The sequence below is a fragment of the Oncorhynchus clarkii genome, chromosome 13, assembly GCF_045791955.1.
Source record: "Oncorhynchus clarkii lewisi isolate Uvic-CL-2024 chromosome 13, UVic_Ocla_1.0, whole genome shotgun sequence".
Lineage (NCBI taxonomy): Eukaryota > Metazoa > Chordata > Actinopteri > Salmoniformes > Salmonidae > Oncorhynchus > Oncorhynchus clarkii.
In genome coordinates this window covers 25,860,210-25,882,862 of record NC_092159.1, presented here as the reverse complement: position 1 = coordinate 25,882,862, position 22,653 = coordinate 25,860,210, and the positions used below count along the sequence as shown (strand labels likewise).

At 41.9% G+C, this 22,653-nt stretch overlaps 1 protein-coding gene across 2 annotated transcripts; it reads left to right on the top strand.

The window, feature by feature from the left end:
- The first annotated feature begins 14,757 nt into the window (after positions 1–14,757).
- LOC139423863 (prokineticin receptor 1-like) lies at positions 14,758–21,842 on the top strand. 2 transcript variants are annotated; one of them, XM_071175506.1, is made up of 3 exons: positions 14,758–14,777; positions 17,339–17,716; positions 21,152–21,842. In XM_071175506.1, the coding sequence occupies exons 1-3, from the start codon at positions 14,758–14,760 to the stop codon at positions 21,840–21,842; spliced, it is 1,089 nt and encodes a 362-aa protein (XP_071031607.1). The 2 variants fall into 2 exon arrangements, with proteins under 2 accessions (XP_071031607.1, XP_071031606.1); XM_071175505.1 differs by lacking the exon at positions 14,758–14,777 and having other exon boundaries at positions 17,258–17,716.
- The last annotated feature ends 811 nt before the right edge of the window (positions 21,843–22,653 follow it).

Below are 22,653 nucleotides of genomic sequence, written 5' to 3'. Positions count from 1 at the left end.
TATGCTTTCAACCATCTAAAAGCACAACCAAATTCCAATGGAAAAACAATGTCTGATTTTTTGTAACGGCCGTCGTCGGTGGAATAAGGTGAGGACCAATGCGCAGCACGTGTTCATCTTTTTAATAAAGTAAACTGAACACTGAATAACAAAGAAACAACCGGAACAGTTCTGTCTGGTGTCGACACACAAAGACTGAAAACAACCACCCACAAAACACAATTGAAAACAGGCTACCTAAATATGGTTCTCAATCAGGGACAACGATTGACAGCTGCCTCTGATTGAGAACCATACCAGGCCAAACACAGAAATAGAAAATCATAGAAAAACTAACATAGACAACCCACCCAACTCACGCCCTGACCATACCAAAACAAAAGACAAAACAAAGGAACTAAGGTCAGAACGTGACATTTTTGGTTTAGCTGTCACCCAAATGTCTGCCACTGTGCTTTCAACCATTTAAAAGCACATCCAGTTCAAATTGGAATACAATGTAATATATTTTGTGTATTTATACAACTGATTAATGGGTTATCATTGTGCCTCATCTAATAGCAGAACCAAATTATCTGGATTGCAGTTGAGATTACATTAAAAGTACACGGTGCAAGTGATCAATGCTGTTTGAGATTCTGTACAGATCATTACAGCTATTGTGAAGATCTCCACAGACCTGTGATAACCTATGCATGCTATCTTGAACATGCACCCTTTTTTGATTACTTAAGGAGCCATTTATATACTGAACAAAAATATAAACGCGACATATAAATGTTGGTCCCATTATTCATGAGATGAAATAAAAGATTCCAGACATTTTTCCATTTGCACAAAAATACAATTTCTCTCAAATTTTGTTTACATCCCTGTTAGTGAGCATTTATATTTTGCCAAGACAATCCATCCACCTGACAGGTGTGGCATAACATGAAGCTGATTAAACAGCATGATCATTACACAGGTGTGCCTTGTGCTGGGGACAATAAAAGGCCACTCTAAAATGTGCAGTTTTGTCACACAACACAATGCCACAGATGTCTCAAATTTTGAGGCTCGCTGACTGCAGAAATGTCCACCAGAGCTATTGCCAGAGAATTGAATGTTCATTTCTCTACCATAAGCTCAACCAATGTAATTTTAGAGAATTTGTCAGTACGTCCAATCGGACTAAAAACCACAGACCACGTGTAACCACGCCAGCCCAGGACCTCCACATCCGGCCTCCTCACCTGGACAGCTGATGAAAAACTGGAGGATTTCTGTCTGTAATAAAGCCCTTTTCTGGGGAAAACCCATTCTGATTGGCTGGGCCTGGCTCCCCAGTGGGTGGGCCCATGCCCTCCCAGGCCCACCCATGGCTTAGCCCCTGCCCAGTCATGTGAAATCCAGAGATTAGGACCTAATGAATATATTTCAATTGACCGATTACCAGATTACCATTATACCTTTGTAAAATATTGCGTTTCTATTTTTGTTCAGTAGTTGTAGTAACCTCAAAATGTGGCCATGGATGTGTTACTCATTTTAAGGTTGAATGTTACATAAGTTTGTAAGATAGGCTATTTACTGTATTACAAAAGTAATATTAAATTGTGTTCGGTTGACCACGCAACCAAATATCAACATTTAGGATTTGGTTCCTTCTGATCCACTTGTTTAAAATCCTTTAATGCAGTGGGCTAAATCAGGGTCATACAGTGTGTTTCTTGATAGTCTTAAACAGATCTACTTTGAAACAAAAGTATACATCTCACACACACGGTATACATGCTCACTACACCGGCTCCGACACATGTCGGATGTGGCAGGGCTTGCAAACTATTACAGACTACAAAGGGAAGCACAGCCGAGAGTTGCCCAGTGACACGAGCCTACCAGATGAGCTAAATAACTTCTATGCTCACTGTCACGAACCGGCTCAAAGCCCGTAACAAAAGGGAGACAACGTGGCGATAAGGAGTAACAAAACATATATTTATTAAATAAAGTAAACTAAGTACAATATACAATGGTGTGTGTAATCAGTAATCAGTAGTGTAAGTGAGTTTTGCATGCATGAATGTGATAATGCAGGGTGTTGAAAGGTGAAATTGCAAACAACCAAAAACCACCAAGATACACAACTAAATCTATAAAGGTGAATGGGGAAGTGGTGTATTTATCCTGGGACACCGGGTCCAGGTGTTTCCAATGTAGCTGACGACCCTCCCAACTCCGCCCACCGGCATCCTAATAAGGAAACAAGAACAAAGAGAATATGTCAGACAGAGTGGGAGGGTTGTGTCCCCCCCCCATAAAATCGGGGACCAACAAGGACCCCGGAACAACATAACGGCCTGTGCGTCCCAAACTGACACAGCCTCTGCGTCCCAAATTGACACAGCCTCTGCGTCCCAAATTGACACAGCCTCTGCGTCCCAAATTGACGAGGTACATGTTCACACTTCCACTTGCCCCAGCCAACCTCCTCCTCCCCAGACCTCAGCAACCTTTGCGCACAGGAAGCAAAGTTTAAGAGGAAAGAAGAACAGACAGGAAAGATAGAACATGACACCAGTCACGTAAACATTCAGGAACAGGGCACAAGAGACCGCATCAGCTACAAACGCCAACGAAAAGAACATCAGGGTCCTTCTTAATTTTTACAACAACTCCCAACGATTCATACTCACTTCCCAACGTAACAGAATTTCATTAATTTCAATCATTCAACCTTGTAGTGTTCAGCGATCTTCAACAGCTGTTCTTTAGTACATAAGTCTAACAGCTCCTCAGATGGAAAGCGAATGAACTCGTCTACATAAGACGCCATAGTCATAAGTAAATAATCTTGCTCAACCCCTCTGCTGAGCACATCAAACCACAACCAGAGAAATGACAATCACCCTGAGCACCACAGAAGAGAGATGATATGGAGCTTCCCCAAAATCTACAATAACTCACTAGTCTTCGTGCAGATTTGTGGTGGGTATTTACGCACTGTAGCCTGCTGACAAGGAAATAAAACTCCCCAGCATGCTGGCAAACTCCACCAAGCCACTGATTTGCCCCTGAGACAACTGCTCAGTCCACAAACACCACACAAAAATAAAACATTTATCCATGCCCAACATATTCCAAAAATGAAACACATTGCTAAGCCTATCAGGGGAAAAAGGCTATAGCTCCGGGTAGCAAGTTCCACTACCCTACCCAAATCTCCCATGAGGTACACAGCCGATTTACTCACATCCTCAGACCAATGTCCCAACAGAAAGTAGAACAAGAGTTTCCAGGCTGGGCAGGGCCTGGAAACTAACCATTATACTCTCTCCAACGCAACACACAAACCAAACCACAAAGGCAACCAATACTGGGCCTATCAAAACTCAAACAAAATATGCAAACCAAACATGTACAGAATTTAACATTACCTCCATGTTCTCCCAAACTAATACGTCGGACGAGCGCCCACTTGTCACGAACCGGCTCAAAGCCGTAACAAAAGGGAGACAACATGGAGATAAGGAGTAACAAAACATATATTTATTAAATGAAGTAAACTAAGTACAATATACAATGGTGTGTGTAATCAGTAATGTAAGTGAGTGTTTTGCATGCATGAATGTGATAATGCAAGGTGTTGAAAGGTGCCAAAGCAAACAACCAAAAACCACCAAGATTTTTTTTTATTTTGTTTTGAAAAAAATAATTTATTACATTCAATACCAGGTCTCAAAATGGACCCCGAGAATCCTCAGGGCCCCCTCACAGAGAGATAACCCCCCGGGCACATCCGTCCTACCGCGCCATCTTGCAAAAAACTTTGCATGGTTCAGATCCGCTCCCGACGCTCGGGTGAAATCCCCAATGATGGCAAGGGACCTTGTCAGGCACGAGTCCTTGCACAGCAGCAAGGAAAAGCCAAGAAAAGCCAAGAAAAGCCAAGGCTAGCTTTTTCAAGCAGAAATTTGCTTCCTGCAACACTAACTCAAAAAAGAGAATAAGAGAATAAGAATAAGAACACCTCCTCCCAGCTGCCCACTGCACTGATGATAGGAAACACTGTCACCACTGATAAATCCACCATAATTGAGAATTTCAATAAGCATTTTTCTACGGCTGGCCATGCTTTCCACCTGGCTACTCCTACCCCGGTCAACAGCACTGCACCCCCCACAGCAACTCGCCCAAGCCTTCCCCATTTCTCCTTCTCCCAAATCCAGTCAGCTGATGTTCTGAAAGAGCTGCAAAATCTGGACCCCTACAAATCAGCCGGGCTAGACAATCTGACAACCGTTTCTTTCTAAAATTATATACAGATATACAAAACCTTGCAGAGAGCCTATTTTTAATTATTATTATTTATTTATTATTATTATATTTTTTTAAGTAGTGATGGATCAGCTTTAATATTGTGGATAGATTGATGCTTCCATCAATGTTATTGTCTGCATCATTTCCAATCCCCCATATATTTTGGGGGTAAATATATATCCATTTACATACATACATACACATACCCATATACATAAACATTCATACATATACACATACAGTTGAAGTTGGAAGTTTACATACACTTAGGTTAGAGTCATTAACTCGTTTTTCAACTACTCCACAAATTTCTTGTTAACAACTATAGTTTTGGCAAGTCACTTAGGACATCTACTTTGTGCATGACACAAGTCATTTTTCCAACAATTGTTTAGAGACAGATTATTTCACTTATAATTCACTGTATCACAATTCCAGTGGGTCAGAAGTTTACATACACTAAGTTGACTGTGCCTTTAAACAGCTTGGACAATTCCAGAAAATGTAATGGCTTTAGAAGCTTCTGATAGGCCAATTGACATCATTTGAGTCAATTGGAGGTGTACCTGTGGATGTATTTTAAGGCCTACCTTCAAACCCAGTGCCTCTTTGCTTGACATCATGGGAAAATCTAAATAAATCATTCTCTCTACTATTATTCTGAAATTTCACATTCTTAAAATAAAGTGGTGATCGTAACTGACCTGAGACAGGGAATTGTTATTATGATTAAATGTCAGGAATTGTGAAAAGCTGAGTTTAAATGTATTTGGCTAAGGTGTAAATAAACTTACGACTTCAACTTGTCACGGCTTTCTTCCTGGGAAGGAGAGGTGGACCAAAACGCAGCGTGGTTGTAGTTCATGGTTCTTTAATAAGAAAACTCAAACGTGAACAAACTACAAAACAATAAATGTGAAAACCGTAACAGTCCTAACTGGTGCATAAAACACAAAGACAGGAAACAATCACCCACAAAATACCCAAAGAATATGGCTGCCTAAATATGGTTCCCAATCAGACAACGATAAACACCTGCCTCTGATTGAGAACCACTCTAGGCAACCATAGACTTACCTAGACAACTGAACACAACCCCATTAATCTAATAAACCCCTAGACAAGACGAACACAATAAATCACCCATGTCACACCCTGGCCTAACCAAAAATAAAGAAAACAAAGATAACTAAGGCCAGGGCGTGACAGTACCCCCCCCCCCCCCCCCCCTCCCCCAAAGGTGCAGACTCCCGGCCGCACACCTAAACCCATAGGGGAGGGTCTGGGTGGGCGTCTGTCCGCGGTGGCGGCTCTGGCGCGGGACGTGGACCCCACTCCACCATAGTCTTAGTCCGTTTTTGTAGAATCCTAGGAACGGCGACCCTCCGGACTGAGGTAGCTCAGGACTGAGAGGTAGCTCAGGCTGGTTGACGGCTCTGGCAGCTTCTGGCTGAATGGCGGCTCTGGCGGATCCTGGCTGAATGGCGGCTCTGGCGGATCCTGGCTGACTGGCGGCTCTGGCGGATCCTGGCTGACTGGCGGCTCTGGCGGATCCTGGCCGACTGGCGGCTCTGGAGGATCCTGGCCGACTGGCGGCTCTGGAGGATCCTGACAGACGGGAGACTCTGGCGGCTCATGACAGACGGGAGACTCTGGCGGCTCATGACAGACGGGAGACTCTGGCGGCTCATGACAGACGGGAGACTCTGGCGGCTCATGACAGACGGGAGACTCTGGCGGCTCATGACAGACGGGAGACTCTGGCGGCTCATGACAGACGGGAGACTCTGGCGGCTCATGACAGACGGGAGACTCTGGCGGCTCATGACAGACGGGAGACTCTGGCGGCTCATGACAGACGGGAGACTCTGGCGGCTCATGACAGACGGGAGACTCTGGCGGCTCATGACAGACGGGAGACTCTGGCGGCTCTGGACAGACGAGGCGCACTGTAGGCCTGGTGCGTGGTGCTGGCGCTGGTGGTACTGGGCCGAGGACACGCACCTCAGGGCGAGTGCGGGGAAGAGGAACAGGGAGTACTGGGCTCTGGAAACGCAAAGCCTGGTGCGGGGGGCTGCCACCGGAGGGCTGGTGCGTGGAGGTGGCACTGGATAAACCGGACCGTACAGGCGCACTGGAGCTCTTGAGCACCGAGCCTGCCCAACCTTACCTGGTTGAATGCTCCCGGTCGCCCTGCCAGTGCGGCGAGGTGGAATAGCCCGCACTGGGCTGTGCAGGTGAACCGGGGACACTATGCGTAAGGCTGGTGCCATGTACGCCGGCCCAAGGAGATGCACTGGAGACCAGATGCGTAGAGCCGGCTTAATGGCACTTGGCTCGATGCCCACTCTAGCCCGGCCGATACGAGGAGCTGGTATGTACCGCACCGGGCTATGCACCCGAACTGGGGACACCGTGCGCTCCACAGCATAACACGGTGCCTGCCCGATCTCTCTCGCTCTCCGGTAAGCACAGGAAGTTGGCGCAGGTCTCCTACCTGGCTTCGCCATACTTCCTGTGTGCCACCCCCCAATACATTTTAGGGGCTGACTCTCTGGCTTCCTACCGCGCTTCCGTGCTCGTTTCTCCAACTACATTCTACTATAACCCTCCTCGCACTGCTCCAGCGAATCCCAGGCGGGCTCCGGCACTCTCCCTGGGTCGACCGCCCACCTGTCTATCTCTTCCCAAGTCGTATAGTCCAGATTTTGCTCCCATGTCCAATAATCCTGACATCGCTGCTCCTCCTGCCGCTGCCTGTCACCACGCCGCTTGGTCCTGTTGTGGTGGGTGATTCTGTCACGGCTTTCTTCCTGGGAAGGAGAGGCGTACCAAAATGCAGCGTGGTTATAGTTCATGGTTCTTTAATAAGAAAACTCAAACGTGAACAAACTACAAAACAATAAACGTGAAAACCGTAACAGTCCTAACTGGTGCATAAAACACAAAGACAGGAAACAATCACCCATAAAATACCCAAAGAATATGGCTGCCTAAATATGATTCCCAATCAGAGACAACGATAAACACCTGCCTCTGATTGAGAACCACTCTAGGCAACCATAGACTTACCTAGACAACTAAACTGAACACAACGCCATTAATCTAATAAACCCCTAGACAAGACGAACACAATAAATCACCCATGTCACACCCTGGCCTAACCAAAAATAATAAAGAAAACAAAGATAACTAAGGCCAGGGCGTGACACAACTGTACATACATATAATCCTTTTTTTAGAATATACCTTTATTATTCACCGCTAATCCTACCATATCTCCCCCGATTGGAGTAAACTAATAAACAATAACACTTAGGCTTCTACCTTCAGTTTATACATATTATACACATTTTACAGACACAATCTATATTACAATAGTTAGATTTAGTTTGTTTTTAGTCCTTCCTCTATTTCTGATGTCCATCCAGTTTGATTTCTATTTGTAACTGTGCTATTTCACAACATTGTTGTGTATCTTATCTATCATATGAATATCCTTTTCTGGCTCAAATAGGATTCCCTCAAGATTGCAATCATGCCCAAAAGATTTCAAATCAACCTTAAGTTGCATGTATTTGAAAATATCTCCACTGGTCAGTCCAAAATAGATTTTTAATTCTGTCATGGAAATAAATGTATTTCGTACTAACAAGTCATGTACAGTTTCTATGCCTTTAGTTTTCCATGTGGACCAATTTATAGGAGGATTCTGAGAAGCTATCCAAAGATTGTTTAATCAGTTTGTGTTTTTAAGGAATGATATTGGTTCTTGTAGAATATGTTTCATTTTCTTCTATATTGTTATAGTGTTCTTAACTATGATGTTGTTAATGTTTTTACATAACGACACAGGGCGAGACCCAGATGCAGACATGGGAGGCAGATTGTTAGAGTCTCTGATATTTATTAAACAACAAGGGGCAGGCAAGAGGCTGGTCGAGAACAGGCAAAGGTTCATTAACCAGGTCAGAGTTTCAAACGGTACAGGGAGGCAGGCAGGCTCAAGGTCAGGGCAGGCTGAATGGTCAGGCAGGCGGGCTCAGAGTCAGGGCAGGCAAAAGGTCAAAACCAGGAGGACTAGAAAAACAGAGACAAGGAGAAAGCAGGAGCACGGAAAAAAACGCTGGTTGATTTGACAAGACAAACGTGCAACAGACAAACAGAGAACACAGGAATAAATACCCTGGGAATAATGGGGAAAACGGGTGACACTTGGAGGTGGGTGGAGACAATCACAAAGACAGGTGAAACAGATCAGGGCGTGACATTTTAGATATATCCTCTGAAAATAGGCACCTGAAAAGATTCTGGGAATGAGCATGCGCAAATTCAATATGTACCCTTTGTTTCCTCTTTATTGCATTTAACTGTCACAAGTAAAATTCTTGGGTGGCGAGTTCATACAATTCCAATTCTGGAAGGTTAAAACCACCCTCAGACTTAGGAAGATTTAAAAATGTCATTTTTATTCTATGAGTTTTATTTGCCCATAAAGTCTTATGGCCAAGTATACCGTTTTATAGAACATCTTCGGTGGGGTAATTGGTATTTTAGGAACCATGCTATTCTGAAGAGGTTTATTGTACCTGTAAGATTTATGGGAAGATTGTTCCATTTAATTAGATCTGCTTTCATATTGTTGAGTAATGTGATAAAGGTATCTTTATACCGTATGGCAATTCCCACAAGTTCTGGGGTAAATTTGACTAATGGTTTATGTTAAGTTTTGTGAAATATTTTTAGTGTTAGTGTATAGGTCTATTGCGGAAATCTTTGAATTCTAGGACTTTATTTTCTCAAAATCTGTTTGTGTAAATGATTTAATCTCAGTTGGTACACTCCACATTGGTCACGACTTCCACCGACGGTGGCTCCTCTCCCTGTTCTGGCGGTGCTCGGCTTTCGTCGTCGCCGGGCCTACTAACTGCCACCGATGCATTTTTCCTTTTCGTTTGTGTCTGTGTGTTCTTGTTATCACCTGTGTCTGATTAGTTAATTTCGGTGGGTTTATTAACCTCCGCTGCCTGCTAGTCTTTTGTGCGGGATTATTTTGCTGTGTTAGCTCTGTTAGGGGTGCGTGGTTGCGCCACAGGTTAAAAAAAAAAAAAAAATATTCCTCACAGTCGTTGTACTGTTGGTACTCTATTAAGAGTAGAGGTTTCTCTTCATTGTGTTTCGTGATTTTCCCCGCCTGTTGTTGGTGGGTTGGGATTTCTAATAAATGACTGTGCCAACTGGAATTCCTTGCTCTCTTGACTCCTGCACCTACCTCTTCTTAGGAGGCACCTAACAACATTAGCGTTCCAAAATACTTTCACAGCTGTAATACGCTGACTGCGCAAGCGGTAGGATTTCCGGTTTCTAAGTTTCCTGAATAAAATATCCACTTTTCACTACATTCAGACCACATAATAGGGCAATAATATGTGATTATACAGATATACTAAATACGATATTTCACACTGGTCATCTGCATGATTTAAATCTCACATTAATTTGCATGAGACAAAGTCCACTTGATCAAAAGTTATTGCTCTAGTATCCTGTGGTGCCACTGGTGCCAATGACAGCTGTAGTGCCACCAACTGGTCTTTATATTCACAAAGCTTCTAAAGGACATATACATAAGTTTTACATACCAAATGTCATGGCCCCATGTCCATTGGTTAAGTTCTTATAGCCCTAGTGTGATATAGAACATCTTCGGTGGGGTTATTGGTTTTGGTATTAGGGGCAGCAGGTAGCCTAGTGGTTAGAGCATTGGGCCAGTAACTGAAAGGTTGCTAGATCAAATCCCTGATCTGACAAGGTAAAAATCTGTCATTCTGCCCCTGAACAAAGCAGTTCTGCCCCTGAACAAAGCAGTTCTTCCTCTGAACAAAACAGTTCTTCCTCTGAACAAAGCAGTTCTTCCTCTGAACAAAGCAGTTCTGCCCCTGAAAAAAGCGGTTCTTCCTCTGAACAAAGCAGTTCTGCCCCTTAACAAAGCAGTTCTGCCCCTGAACAAAGCAGTTCTCCCTCTGAACAAAGCAGTTCTGCCCCTGAACAAAGCAGTTCTCCCTCTGAACAAAGCAGTTCTGCCCCTGAACAAAGCAGTTCTGCCCCTGAACAAAGCAGTTCTGCCCCTGAACAAAGCAGTTCTCCCTCTGAACAAAGTAGGTCTGCCCCTGAACAAAGCAGTTCTGCCCCTGAACAAAGCAGGTCTGCCCCTGAACAAAGCAGTTCTGCCCCTTAACAAAGCAGTTCTGCCCCTGAACAAAGCAGTTCTGCCCCTGAACAAAGCAGTTCTGCCCCTGAACAAAGCAGTTCTGCCCCTGAACAAAGCAGTTCTTCCTCTGAACAAAGCAGTTCTGCCCCTGAACAAAGCAGTTCTGCCCCTGAACAAAGCAGTTCTTCCTCTGAACAGAGCAGTTCTGCCCCTGAACAAAGCCGTTCTGCCATGGAACAACGCAGTGGTTTAACCCACTGTTCCTCAGCCGTCATTATAAATAAGAATTTGTTCTTAACTGACTTGCCTAGTTTTAAAAAATGTGGTGTAGTGTGGCTGACTTTGATTGCAGCAACTAATCATCCTCATATTTGTTAGAGACTAATTCATTAAGTCTATATACCAAATCTGGAGTCAATCTGACTCATGGTTCATAAGAAGGTCATTCGTAAAGTATTTTTAGCATTAGCATATGTGCATCTATAGGTAAAGTGCGGCCATATTTGAATGCAGCAACTATTTAAAGACGACTGCAATAAGTCTAAATACAAAATCTGGAGTGAATCCTGCATATGGTTCATGAGGAGAAGATGATTGCAGATGATTTTGAGCATCAGCGTTACACATGCAAAGAATTAGTTAATAGTTTCCTTGTTTTTTGAGATATCATTACCAAATCCAGCCTGGTTCCTTTTAGGGACATCCATAATAGCGATGCCAAGTTTCAAGTTGATAGGCCACTGTTTAGTGGATTTACAGTGGTTCAAATTGATACCTAAAATCCGATTTTATATTTGTCATTGACTTCGCAACTTTGACCAATCCCTTAGCTCTTCTAAAGGTTAAGCCATGTACCATTGGTCATGTGGTTCATTTTGATTGCATGTCTTTTTTGCATGTTTTAGTATATTAGCGAATGTACTAATATGCATCTACTGGTAGTGTGGCAATCTTTGAATGTGTCAATGTTATTTTCTCAAACTCTTTAGGGACTATTGTGATGAGTCCAAATACCAACTTTGGAGTGAATCTGACTTTTAGTCCATGAGAAGATTTTATGTGATTATTTTAAGCTTTTTAACGTTAGTCAAAAAAGGTTATTGTATAGTTTCCTTATCTCTTAAGATGTCAATACCAAACTTTACAATTTTCATCATGGTAATGTTTTTGATTGCCCTAAAATGTTTGAAATTGATAGGCCATTGTGGAGTAGATTTACAAAGGATTTAAATGGACAAGAAAAATCGGATTTTCTTATTTATCAATAACATCTCTTAACCAATCCCTTAACTTTTTTTAAGTTAAGAGATGTGCCATGGGCCGACAAGGTATTTGGAATTATGGTCCATGAGACATTTTTCAAAGTTTTTCCAAAATGTCCAAGATGGAAAAAAATATATCCTGATGGACCTTATGTGTCCTTGATCCAAATTTGTTCAGCATGAGGAAAGATACGTCTACAAAATTTGAAGTCTACGTCAAATGGGGCAATGGATATAAGGGGGATTAGAAATTATGCAAACAATTAAATATTAAAGCTGATTCAAATCATCAAAGCTTGATGAAAAGATGATGACTTGAATCAGCTGTGTAGCGCTAGGGCAAAAGGACCAGGATGAAGGAAAAAAACACGGATTTAAATGACCGAAAACGTCTGTAAATATCAGTGGGCCTTTAATGTACTACTACACTCTTGCCTTCTCTCTGAAGTAAATGTTATGGTGGGTTTACACAGCTGTTCACAATAGAAGTGAGTGCGGTGGATGATTGTTGTTTATGCAGAAATGTATTTTTGTATCAAGGTACCCACACGCCATCTGCAATATGTCTGTTGTTACTTCTCACCACAAGCTCCAGACACACACACACACACAAACCAGCAGGCTCCAGACTCCGTAGGGTAAGAGTTGAATACCTCTGCTACACAAAGTGTGTGTGTGTGTGTGTGTGTGTGTGTGTGTGTGTGTGTGTGTAGCAGAGGTATTCAACTCTTACCCTACGGAGTCTGGAGCCTGCTGGTTTTCGGTTCTACCTGGTTGCTGCACCCACCTGGTGTTCCACGTCTAAAAGCAGTCCCCGATTTGAAGATAACAATGAAAAAATGCAGTAGAACTGGCTTCAAGGTCAAGAATTGAGTTTGAGAGGTATATACAGTGAGCACCAAAAGTATTGAGACAGTGACAAATGTTTTGTTGTTTTAGCTCTGTATTCCAATACTTTGGATTTGATATGACACCATGACTATGAGTGCAGACTGTCAGCTTTAATTTGAGGGTATTTTCACCCATATCGGGTGAGCCATTTAGAAATGAAAGCACTTTTTGTACATAGTACTGGGACAAAAGTACTGGGACAAATTCACTTATACTGTATGTGTATTAAAGCAGTCAAACGTTTAGTATTTGGACCCAAAGTCTTAGCACACAATGATTACATCATGCTTGTGACTCTACAAACTTATTGGATGCATTTCCTGTTTGTTTTGTTTGTGTTTCAGATTACTTTGTGCCCAATATAAAATAATGGTAAATAATGTATTGTGTTATTGTGGAGTCACTTTTATTGTAAATAAGAATAAAATATGTTTCTAAACACTTCTACAGAGAGAGAGAGAGAGAGAGAGAGAGAGAGAGAGAGAGAGAGAGAGCAGTAAATGTACTTTTCACCACCCTCCTTTATCGTTCTCTGACCTAGCAGAGAGAAAAAGAGAAGGGAGAGAGAGAGAAAGGAAAGAGAGCAATAGTCTTCTTTTCACGACCAGCTCCCCCCATCCTCCCTACACCCCCCCCCCCCCTCCTTCCCCCATTGTACCATGGCCTTGAACCTCTCTGAATGAGACTCCACTTCAGAGAGAACACATCCCTTGTGCTTTGGATCCATCTATTTGTCTTAAGGCTACGTGCACTTAAATTAGGCTGGATGTCATTTATAAATATAAACACATGTAAGGTGTTGGTCCCATGTTTCTTGACCCGAAATAAAAGATCCCAGAAATGTTTACAGCCCTTTTAGTGAGCATTTCTCTTTTGCCAAGATAATCCATCCACCTGACAGGTGTGGCATTTCATGAAGCTGTTTGGTCCCATGATTAAACAGCATGATCTTTACCCAGGTGCACCTTGTGCTGGGGACAATAAAAGGCCACTCTTAAATGTGCAGTTTTGTCACACAACACAATGCCACAGATGTCTCAAGTTTTGAGGGAGTGTGCAATTGGCATGCTGACTGCAGGAATGTCCACCAGAGCTGTTGCCAGAAAATTGAATATTAATTTCACTACCATAAGCCGCCTCCAACATCGTTTAAGAGAATTTGGCAGTATGTCCAACCGGACTCACAACCACAGACCCCGTGTAACCCCATGGTGGCAGTGAAGTTATGGTATGGGCAGGGATAAGCTACGGACAACAAACACAACTGCATTTATTAATGGCAATTTAAATGCACAGAGATACCATGACGAGATCCTGAGGCCCATTGTTACATTCATCCGCCGGCCATCACCTCATGTTTCAGCATGATAACGCACGACCCCATGTCGCAAGGATCTGTGCATAATTCCTGGCAGCTAAAAATGTCCCAATTGTTCCATGGCCTGGATACTCACCAGAAATGTCACCATAGAGCATGTTTCAGATGATCTGGATCGACGTGTACGACAGCGTGCATGAGGCAAATTGTGGTCACACCAGATACAACTGGATCCACACCCATACCTTTTTTTTTAAAGGTATCTGTGACTAACAGATGCACATCTGTATTCACAGTCATGTGAAATGCATTGATTAGGTTCTAATGAATTTATTTCAATTGACAGATTTCCTTGCATGAACTGTAACTCCGTAAAATCTTTGAAATTGTTGCATGTTATGTTTATATTTCTGTTCATTGCCCATGAAGGATGTGATTTATTTCCATGCAGAACATTCCGTCCATTTGTCCAGATGACACTAACCATGGTTGTTTGTATAGACTGTTCTACTGCCACAAGCGCAATTCAAATACCAGGGGAACCACTCATCTGGCTGTATTCACTCACAGATAGAAGTATCACTAGTGTGAACACATCAAGTAGGTTGATTAATAAACATATGGTTGAAGACAGTTCCTGTTCAACTGTAGCCTGCTCTATTGCCATATACTATTTCCAAGGTCATAATACACACACACAAAAAAAAAAGTATTTTGTAGTTATTTGAAAGCACTTTCTAGATGAGTAAATGCCATTTAATACAATTATATAAATGGGTGATTTAGCAAATACGTGTGTCTCAGGGTTAGAATCTTAATTAAGATAAAATGTTAATTTATTTTTTATTTTTTATTGTACAGCCATTAAGTACAGACTAAAATAAACCTTAACCTTTGTTTTTCAGCTTTCAATATGTTTCTAAAATGTAATTTTCTAAAGCATTTCATGTCTGGATTTCAACTGTTTTGCACCGTTTCTGTCCTGTCTCACGCGCATACTTTTGACATTCTTCTATGTATTACACGTGCAAAAGTCTTGATAATTACAACATATTTATGGGACCAGTTAAAAAGAAAAGGTATAATAAATGGAAACTATATACATATTAGATGTGCATAAGCCATTTGATACTTAAAAAAAATAAATACAAAACACAATCCTTTCTAAGTATTGTGTTATTACCACCAAGACAAGCAAATTACAAGAAAATAACCTTTTTTTCAAAAGTTTGTGTACTTGGTTACCATGGATATGAATAGTGACAGTGACATGGGTGTCATGGAGGGGAATTCCAATTTGGATGCCAGGAAATTAAAAGGTAAAAAATAAAGGTAAATATTACTTGAGATAATATTTTTTTATTGTATATCATTAGAAAATTGGCTATAATTACATCAAATTATGTTAGATTTTAGAAATGATGTTTTAATTATGATTATTTGGATAACATTGTATACTAGCTGTTCAACTGGAGTTAGTATGCTAGAATCCCTGCTATTTATGACCAAATACTGTAAAAAAAAAATCATTCCCACCGCACCTCATTACCAGCACATAGAGAACTGTAATGGTAAGGACAGAATGTGGTGGTAATGACTAAATGTATTAGCTCATACAATTTTACTTACCTTAAGACCTGAAAAGACACAAATTACATATATGATCATGGTTAAGTTGAAATTGAACACTTCTTTGCTAAGTAAGACATGCATGTTGGGATGATTGAGTGATTTTGATGTCTAATTATGTGACTTACTATGGTTATTACTGATTCAAATTATTTATTTACATTTGTTCTATAAGATGCCCCCTAAATCAACCACATTATATATACACAAGTATGTGGACATCCCTTGAAATTAGTGGATCGAATTAGTGGATTCGGCTATTTCTGCCACACCCGTTTATTGAAAGGTGTATAGAATCGGGCAAACAGCCATGCAATCTCTATAAACAAACATTGGCAGTAGAATGAACCATACTGAAGAGCTCAGTGACTTTCAAAGTGGCACCGTCATAGGATGCCACCTTTCCAACAAGTCAGTTGGTCAAATGTCTGCCCTGCTAGACCTGCCCAGGTCAACTGTAAGTGCTGTTATTGTTAAGTGAAAACGTCTAGGGGTGCAACTCAATAATTGGACGGTGTTGCTAATGTTTTGTACACTCAGTGCACGGTGGTTGGAGAGTGGAGTTGACACTGGTGCGCGCACTGACTGAATAGCATGGCATTGCCACTAGAGGGGGAAAGGAGGGTTACAATCTACAACAACAGAGATGATACCCAACCGCCGATTCCAACTTGAGCCCATTCTCCTAGCAGGAATGGAAAGAGCGCATCCGCGCTGCCTCAATGTTATTTTTTCCATAGAATACGCGGTGCTTTAATATGAAAAGAAAAGTCACTTCTGGCTGGAGTTTTGGTGAGTGTGATAGAATATTTCTCTGGTCTCAACTATTTTAGCACTTTCACAGTTTTGTTGACTCTCAAAGTTTGAACATATCAATTGAACGGATCAAATATGCTACTTTATGTAAATAACAAAACGTATTTTGATTAATTTAGTCTGCAAATATTTTCCCCCGTATTCAGATCGATTATGATGAAATAAATATGGAAACGCAACTGGTAACCTAATTTAGATACCTTGGATTTGGGATCACTCTAAAACATTTTGATTACGTCTGACACAAGGAACACAGCATAGGTCTACCTCATGCTTTAAAACTCAAGCAAATTCAGGAACAAACGATTGTGTGGTCTTTAAAATGTCAGTCCATCCAAATTTGGTTTCCTCAACATCTGAGAAATGTTATGTTGCACATCATCATGTTCTCTCTCCCAACATATTTATTATATCACTGATGTTAAAATACTGTGCCACCTAAAATGTTGTGCCACTATGTCATTGTAAGATCTCTATGCTAAACCTTCTACACACATTCAAAGGGGGGCAGTGAATGGAAGCGGTATTAAAATCCAGGCATCATTTTCTTCCTATTTTTTTTACTGCAAAGTTGAAAAAGTCATTATGTGTAAATTATGGATGTAGTTATAATTTTAGCATATAGGACATATCTCCTGGGAAACATAAATTACCCTAAAGGTTTAGTTGGTGTTTATAATTGAATTGTTGTAGTTTTACTGGCATTTTTCCCTTGTGTAGGCAGGCTAGAATGCAAACCAATTGAATTTCACTTTTTTTTTTATTAAACCAAAATAACATCGTTGTGATTTGCCTTGCAGTTAACCTTGGTTGAATATGTTAATCCAACATGGGTGAATGTCACAATAACAGCAGCTTCTCCATGACGCAAGACCTGCCGGAGAATTGTCCTGACTCTTTCAATTCCAGCGCATACGATCTGGACTATGGAGTTCCACGGGAGGAGATCCCCGATACAACGCAGGGATGTGCTTTTTTTGTGGCTACCATTGTCATAGCCATGGTCCTGGTCTGTATCATATTAGTCTGTGGCATTGGCAACTGTCTGTTCATTGCCTCTCTGGCGCGCTACAAAAAACTCCGTAACCTCACCAATCTCCTCATTGCTAACTTGGCCGTGTCGGATATTCTGGTGGCTGTAGTGTGCTGTCCGTTTCTGTTGGATTACTATGTGGTGAAGCAGCTGTCATGGGACCATGGGCTTGTCCTGTGCGCCTCAATCAACTATTTACGCACGGTGTCCCTGTATGTGTCCACCAACGCGCTGCTGGCAATCGCAGTGGACAGGTGGGTGAGGCGTTTGCAGGTTCATCCCTCTCCGACACAGAACATAGCAAACATTTTATCCATATTCACACAACAGAAAATTAATCCCACTATTACCATTCTGTCAACTAAATCTTCATCTGATTTTTTGTTGTTGTCAATTTCAAGACCATATCTCCTCCTTGTTGTGAACTTTTTATAGTTCTCATAAAACCTAAACCTGTAGAGCTATAACATGTAATACAGTATATATGCACTTTGAGCATATGGAAATATATAAATGCAATCAATTATTATTATTATTATTATCATTGTTATTAATATCAACATATCCTATATTGTAACCCTGAATAGTTACAAAGTCAACCCACACACATGTTCAGTGCTCTCATATCCTCAGGCCAGCAGCAGTGCGCATCTTCAACCGTGGGGGTGTGACAGGAGGATATTTGCCATGTTTATGCTCCCTCATAAGCCTCTCTATGTGTGTATGCGTGATGTGTGCATTGCAATGAGAGTCCTATTTTTTTTTAGGTGGTTGTAAACAGTTTACGTAAAAATACATGCATGCAACATCAAATCTTATATGTCACATGCTTTGTAAACAACAGGTGTAGACAAACAGTGAAATGCCCACTTTTCCCCGGGCACCGAAGACATGGTTGTCGTTTAAGGCAGCCCCCCGCACCTCTCTGATTCAGAGGGGTGGGGTTAAATGCGGAAGACACATTTCAGTTGAAGGCATTCAGTTGTACTACTGACTAGGTATCCCCCTTTCCCTTACTTATGGGCACTTCCAAGCAATGCAGAGAGATGGGAAAAAAAGAGAAATAATAGAAAAGTAAATTATGTAATAATAAAAGCAATAATACACAATGAGTAACGATAACATGGCTATATGGGTACCAGTACCGAGTCGATGTGCAGGGGTACGAGGTGATTGAGGTAGATAAAGTGCATTTGGGAAGTCTTCAGACCCCTTGACTTTTTCCACATTTTGTTATTTCACTTTTATTTAACCATGTAAGCAAGTTTGCGACCTGGCCAAGATAAAGCAAAACAGTTTTGCACATACAACAACACAGAGTTACACATGGAGTAAAACAAAAATACAGTCAATAATACAGTAGGAAAATAAGTCTATATACAATGTGAGCAAATGAGGTGAGAAAAGGGAGGTAAAGGCAAAAAAAGGCCATGGTGGCAAAGTAAATACAATATAGCATGTAAAAAACTGGAATGGTAGATTTGCAGTGGAAGAATGTGCAAGGTAGAGAAAGAAATAATGGGGTGCAAAGGAACAAAATAAATAAATACAGTAGGGGGGAGGTAGTTGTTTGGGCTAAATTATAGATGGGCTATGTACAGGTGCAGAAATCTGGGAGCTGCTCTGACAGCTGGTGCTTAAAGCTAGTGAGGGAGATAAGTGTTTCCAGTTACAGAGATTTTTGTAGTTCGTTCCAGTCATTGGCAGCAGAGAACTGGAAGGAGAGGCGGCCAAAGGAAGAATTGGTTTTGGGGGTGACCAGAGAGATATACCTGGATGGTGCCAGGTTTCCTCCAGACGTGACGCGTGGCATTTAGGCCGAAGAGTTCAATCTTGGTTTCATCAGACCAGAGAATCTTGTTTCTCATGGTCTGAGAGACTTTAGGCCTGATTGGTGGATTGCTGCAGAGATGGTTGTCCTTCTGGAAGGTTCTCCTAACTCCACGGAGGAACTCTGGAGCTCTGTCAGAGTGACCACCGGGTTCTTGGTCACCTCCCTGACCAAGGCCCTTCTCCCCTGATAGCTCAGTTTGACCGGGCAGCCAGCTCTAGAAAGTGTCTTGGTGGTTCAAAACTTCTTCCATTTAAGAATGATGGAGGCCACTGTGTTCTTGAGGACCTTCAATGCTGCAAACATTTTTCAGTACCCTTCCCTAGATCTGTGCCTCGACACAATCCTGTCTCAGACATCATGGCTTGGTTTTTGCTCTGACATGCACTGTCAGCTGTGGGACCTTACTGTTACATGTGTGTGCCTTTCCAAATCATGACGTGTGTGCCTTTCCAAATTTGAATTTACAACAGTTGGACTCCAATCAAGTTGTAGAAACATCTCAAGGATGATCAATGGAAACAGGATGCACCTGAGCTCAATTTCAAGTCTCACAGTAAAGGGTCTGAAAACATATGTAAATAGGTTATTTCTGGTTTAAAAAAAACATCTTTAATACATTAGCAAACATTTCTAAAAACTTGTTTTCGCTTTGTCATTATGGGGTATTGTTTGTAGATTACTGAGGGAAACAATTGATTTAATCGATTTTAGAATAACAAAATGTGGAAAAAGGGAAGGGGTCTGAATCCTTTCCTCATGCACTGTATGTACATAGAACTAGGAATAAGGTGACAGATAATGAACGGACAGATAATGAACGGAGTCAAAAAGGTTAGTGCAAGAAAGGGTCAATGCAGATAGGTTTGCTAGCTATTTGGTTAACTATTTAACTATTTAGCAGTCTTCTGGCTTGGGGGAAGAAGCTGTTCTGGGTCCTGTTACTGCTCACGATACATGCCAGCAAACATAGGCTGAAAACTTTTGAACATGAGTGTGACAGTTAATCTGCTTTCATCACATCAATTTACTTATTTTCATTTCACTCCAAACTAGACCAAAAGCCAGTTGAAACAACGTTTTCAAAGTGCCATCATGCTGTTAAGTCCCCTCCAAAATAATCAAGTTAAAATAATCATGACCAAAAAAAGGTTCCGAACTTAACCTAGATAAGAAAATCACCTTACTGTCATCACAGAAAGCACACGTCATGCATTAATAGGAATATACATCTTTATCCAGGGTAACTAAGATATGATATAACAAAGTATTTGTTTAATAACAATGACATATGGCCATGTTCTGTGGTAACATAACATTCCCTGTGAAGTAAGAGCAATTGAGCAACACCAATGGGTTGCCCACCAAAAATCCATCACCTGCTTTTAGTTAGTCCTATCACACTGCCCTTTAAGGATCATATGGGAGGAAGTTACTTGGACAAGGTTACGTGCTCCCATAAATCATTGCTGACATGCCCAACTATGTAAAAATAGCCATTTATGAAGATGGATAATCTCCCGTCATCTCAAAATGCTAAAGCATTTCCAAATTCCCCATTATTGCTATGTGCAGAGTTTGCTAGGAAGCCAAGAGGCGGTAAGCTCCATAATATAACTTCAGGTTCCGGATATGAATCATTTACCCTAGTCAACAGTCCCAACAATTAAGTTCTTCTACATTGTGACAGATCCAAGATCGTCCTAGAACTTCCAAGATCATTCAATAACCTCAGAGAGATCACTTGGTCTTTCCAACTCCCTGGCATATAAAGCTTGACATAAAACACCTTGACACTCATAACTCAAACCTTCCAACTAGTTTCTTTGCATTGTCTGTCTTTTCCTTGTGTTCCCAGGTACATGGCCATCGTCCACCCTATGAAGCCTCGCATGAAGTACCAGACGGCCTACAGCCTGATCCTGGGCGTGTGGATCGTACCCATTGTCATCTCCATCCCCTCTGCCTACTTTGCTTCCGAGATCACATACCCGCGCATCTCCAGTCAGAGCCACAAGACCTTCTGCGCCCAGATCTGGCCTGTGGACCACCAGCTTTACTACCGCTTCTACTTCCTCTTCATCTTCGCCCTGGAGTTCGCCGGGCCCGTGGCCATCATGGCCGTGTGTTACGCACAGATTTTGCGGGAGTTGTGGTTCAAGAGCGTGCCTGGCTTCCAGACAGAGCAGATCCGGAAGCGGCTGCACAGACGGCGGAGGATGGTGGTGGTGCTGATTCTGGTGTTGGCCGCCTACGTGCTCTGCTGGGCACCGTACTACGGCTTCACACTGGTACGGGACTTCCACCCTACCCTGATCTCCAGGGACAGGAACTCCCTGGTGGCCTTCTACATTATCGAGTGCGTCGCCATGAGCAACGGGATCATCAACACGCTGTGTTTCGTGAGCGTCCGCAACACTGCCAAGTGCATGCGGACAGTGACCAGGCTGCGCTGGAAGTCTGTCAAATGTGCAACGGGAAAGACGGTGGAGGAGCACACCTCGTCTTTACGCGTGACAGAGGATGTTGAGTGCACACGCCTGAGATAGAGGCCTGATCCTGAGATGATCGTCTCTATTGAAAGGTAGAACCAGCAGTAGACCAAGTGGATTCTGGGATGTTGCACACTTTTCCCATTTTTTTTAAGATCCAAAATGGTGAGATATAAGATTGAGTCAAGGGAACGGTTTGGCGTTGGACAAGAGATCCAGACTGCTGACAGAGTAAAGGCAAAAAAATCGAACAGCGATTTTTTTGGACCAAATATTGCGATTGCAATTTGGCTTGCGATAAACAGTAGATCAAAAGAACTTGGTGAATTATATAAATCAAATAAAATGATTTATATTAAGAAGCAAAGTGGAAAGCAGCATTGTTCTTGTTTGGAACAATGCATTGACTGCATTTGACCTAACAGAACAGCATGCAACCTTAGAGTGAATCTAACAGTGAGGAGGAAAAACGGCACTGTTCGAGTGACAGGGGGCAGGGCTTTGTATGTGGGAATAATTTTGAAGTGAATTATATGAATTGTGCAGCCCTAAAACAGAGTGACAATGTCCTGCCAAGTTCATACTGGCACAATGCCTCTCATCGTCACTGCTATCATACCATGGAGGCCATTTTGAAAAAACTTGAAAGTTGAATGGAATTAGAACTTCTTCACAATGTGGAATTACTCACGAGGGCATTTGACTTTGAAAGGATTTTGCCTGTATTTATTCAAGAGGCTTGATTTGATGTAATCCTGGAGGTTACTAAACAAACAGGTTATTACAAGTCTCTATGTCTAACAGTAAATAATTGATCAGTTTATAGTGTTTTATAATACACATTTGTATATGAAATATACATCGTTTA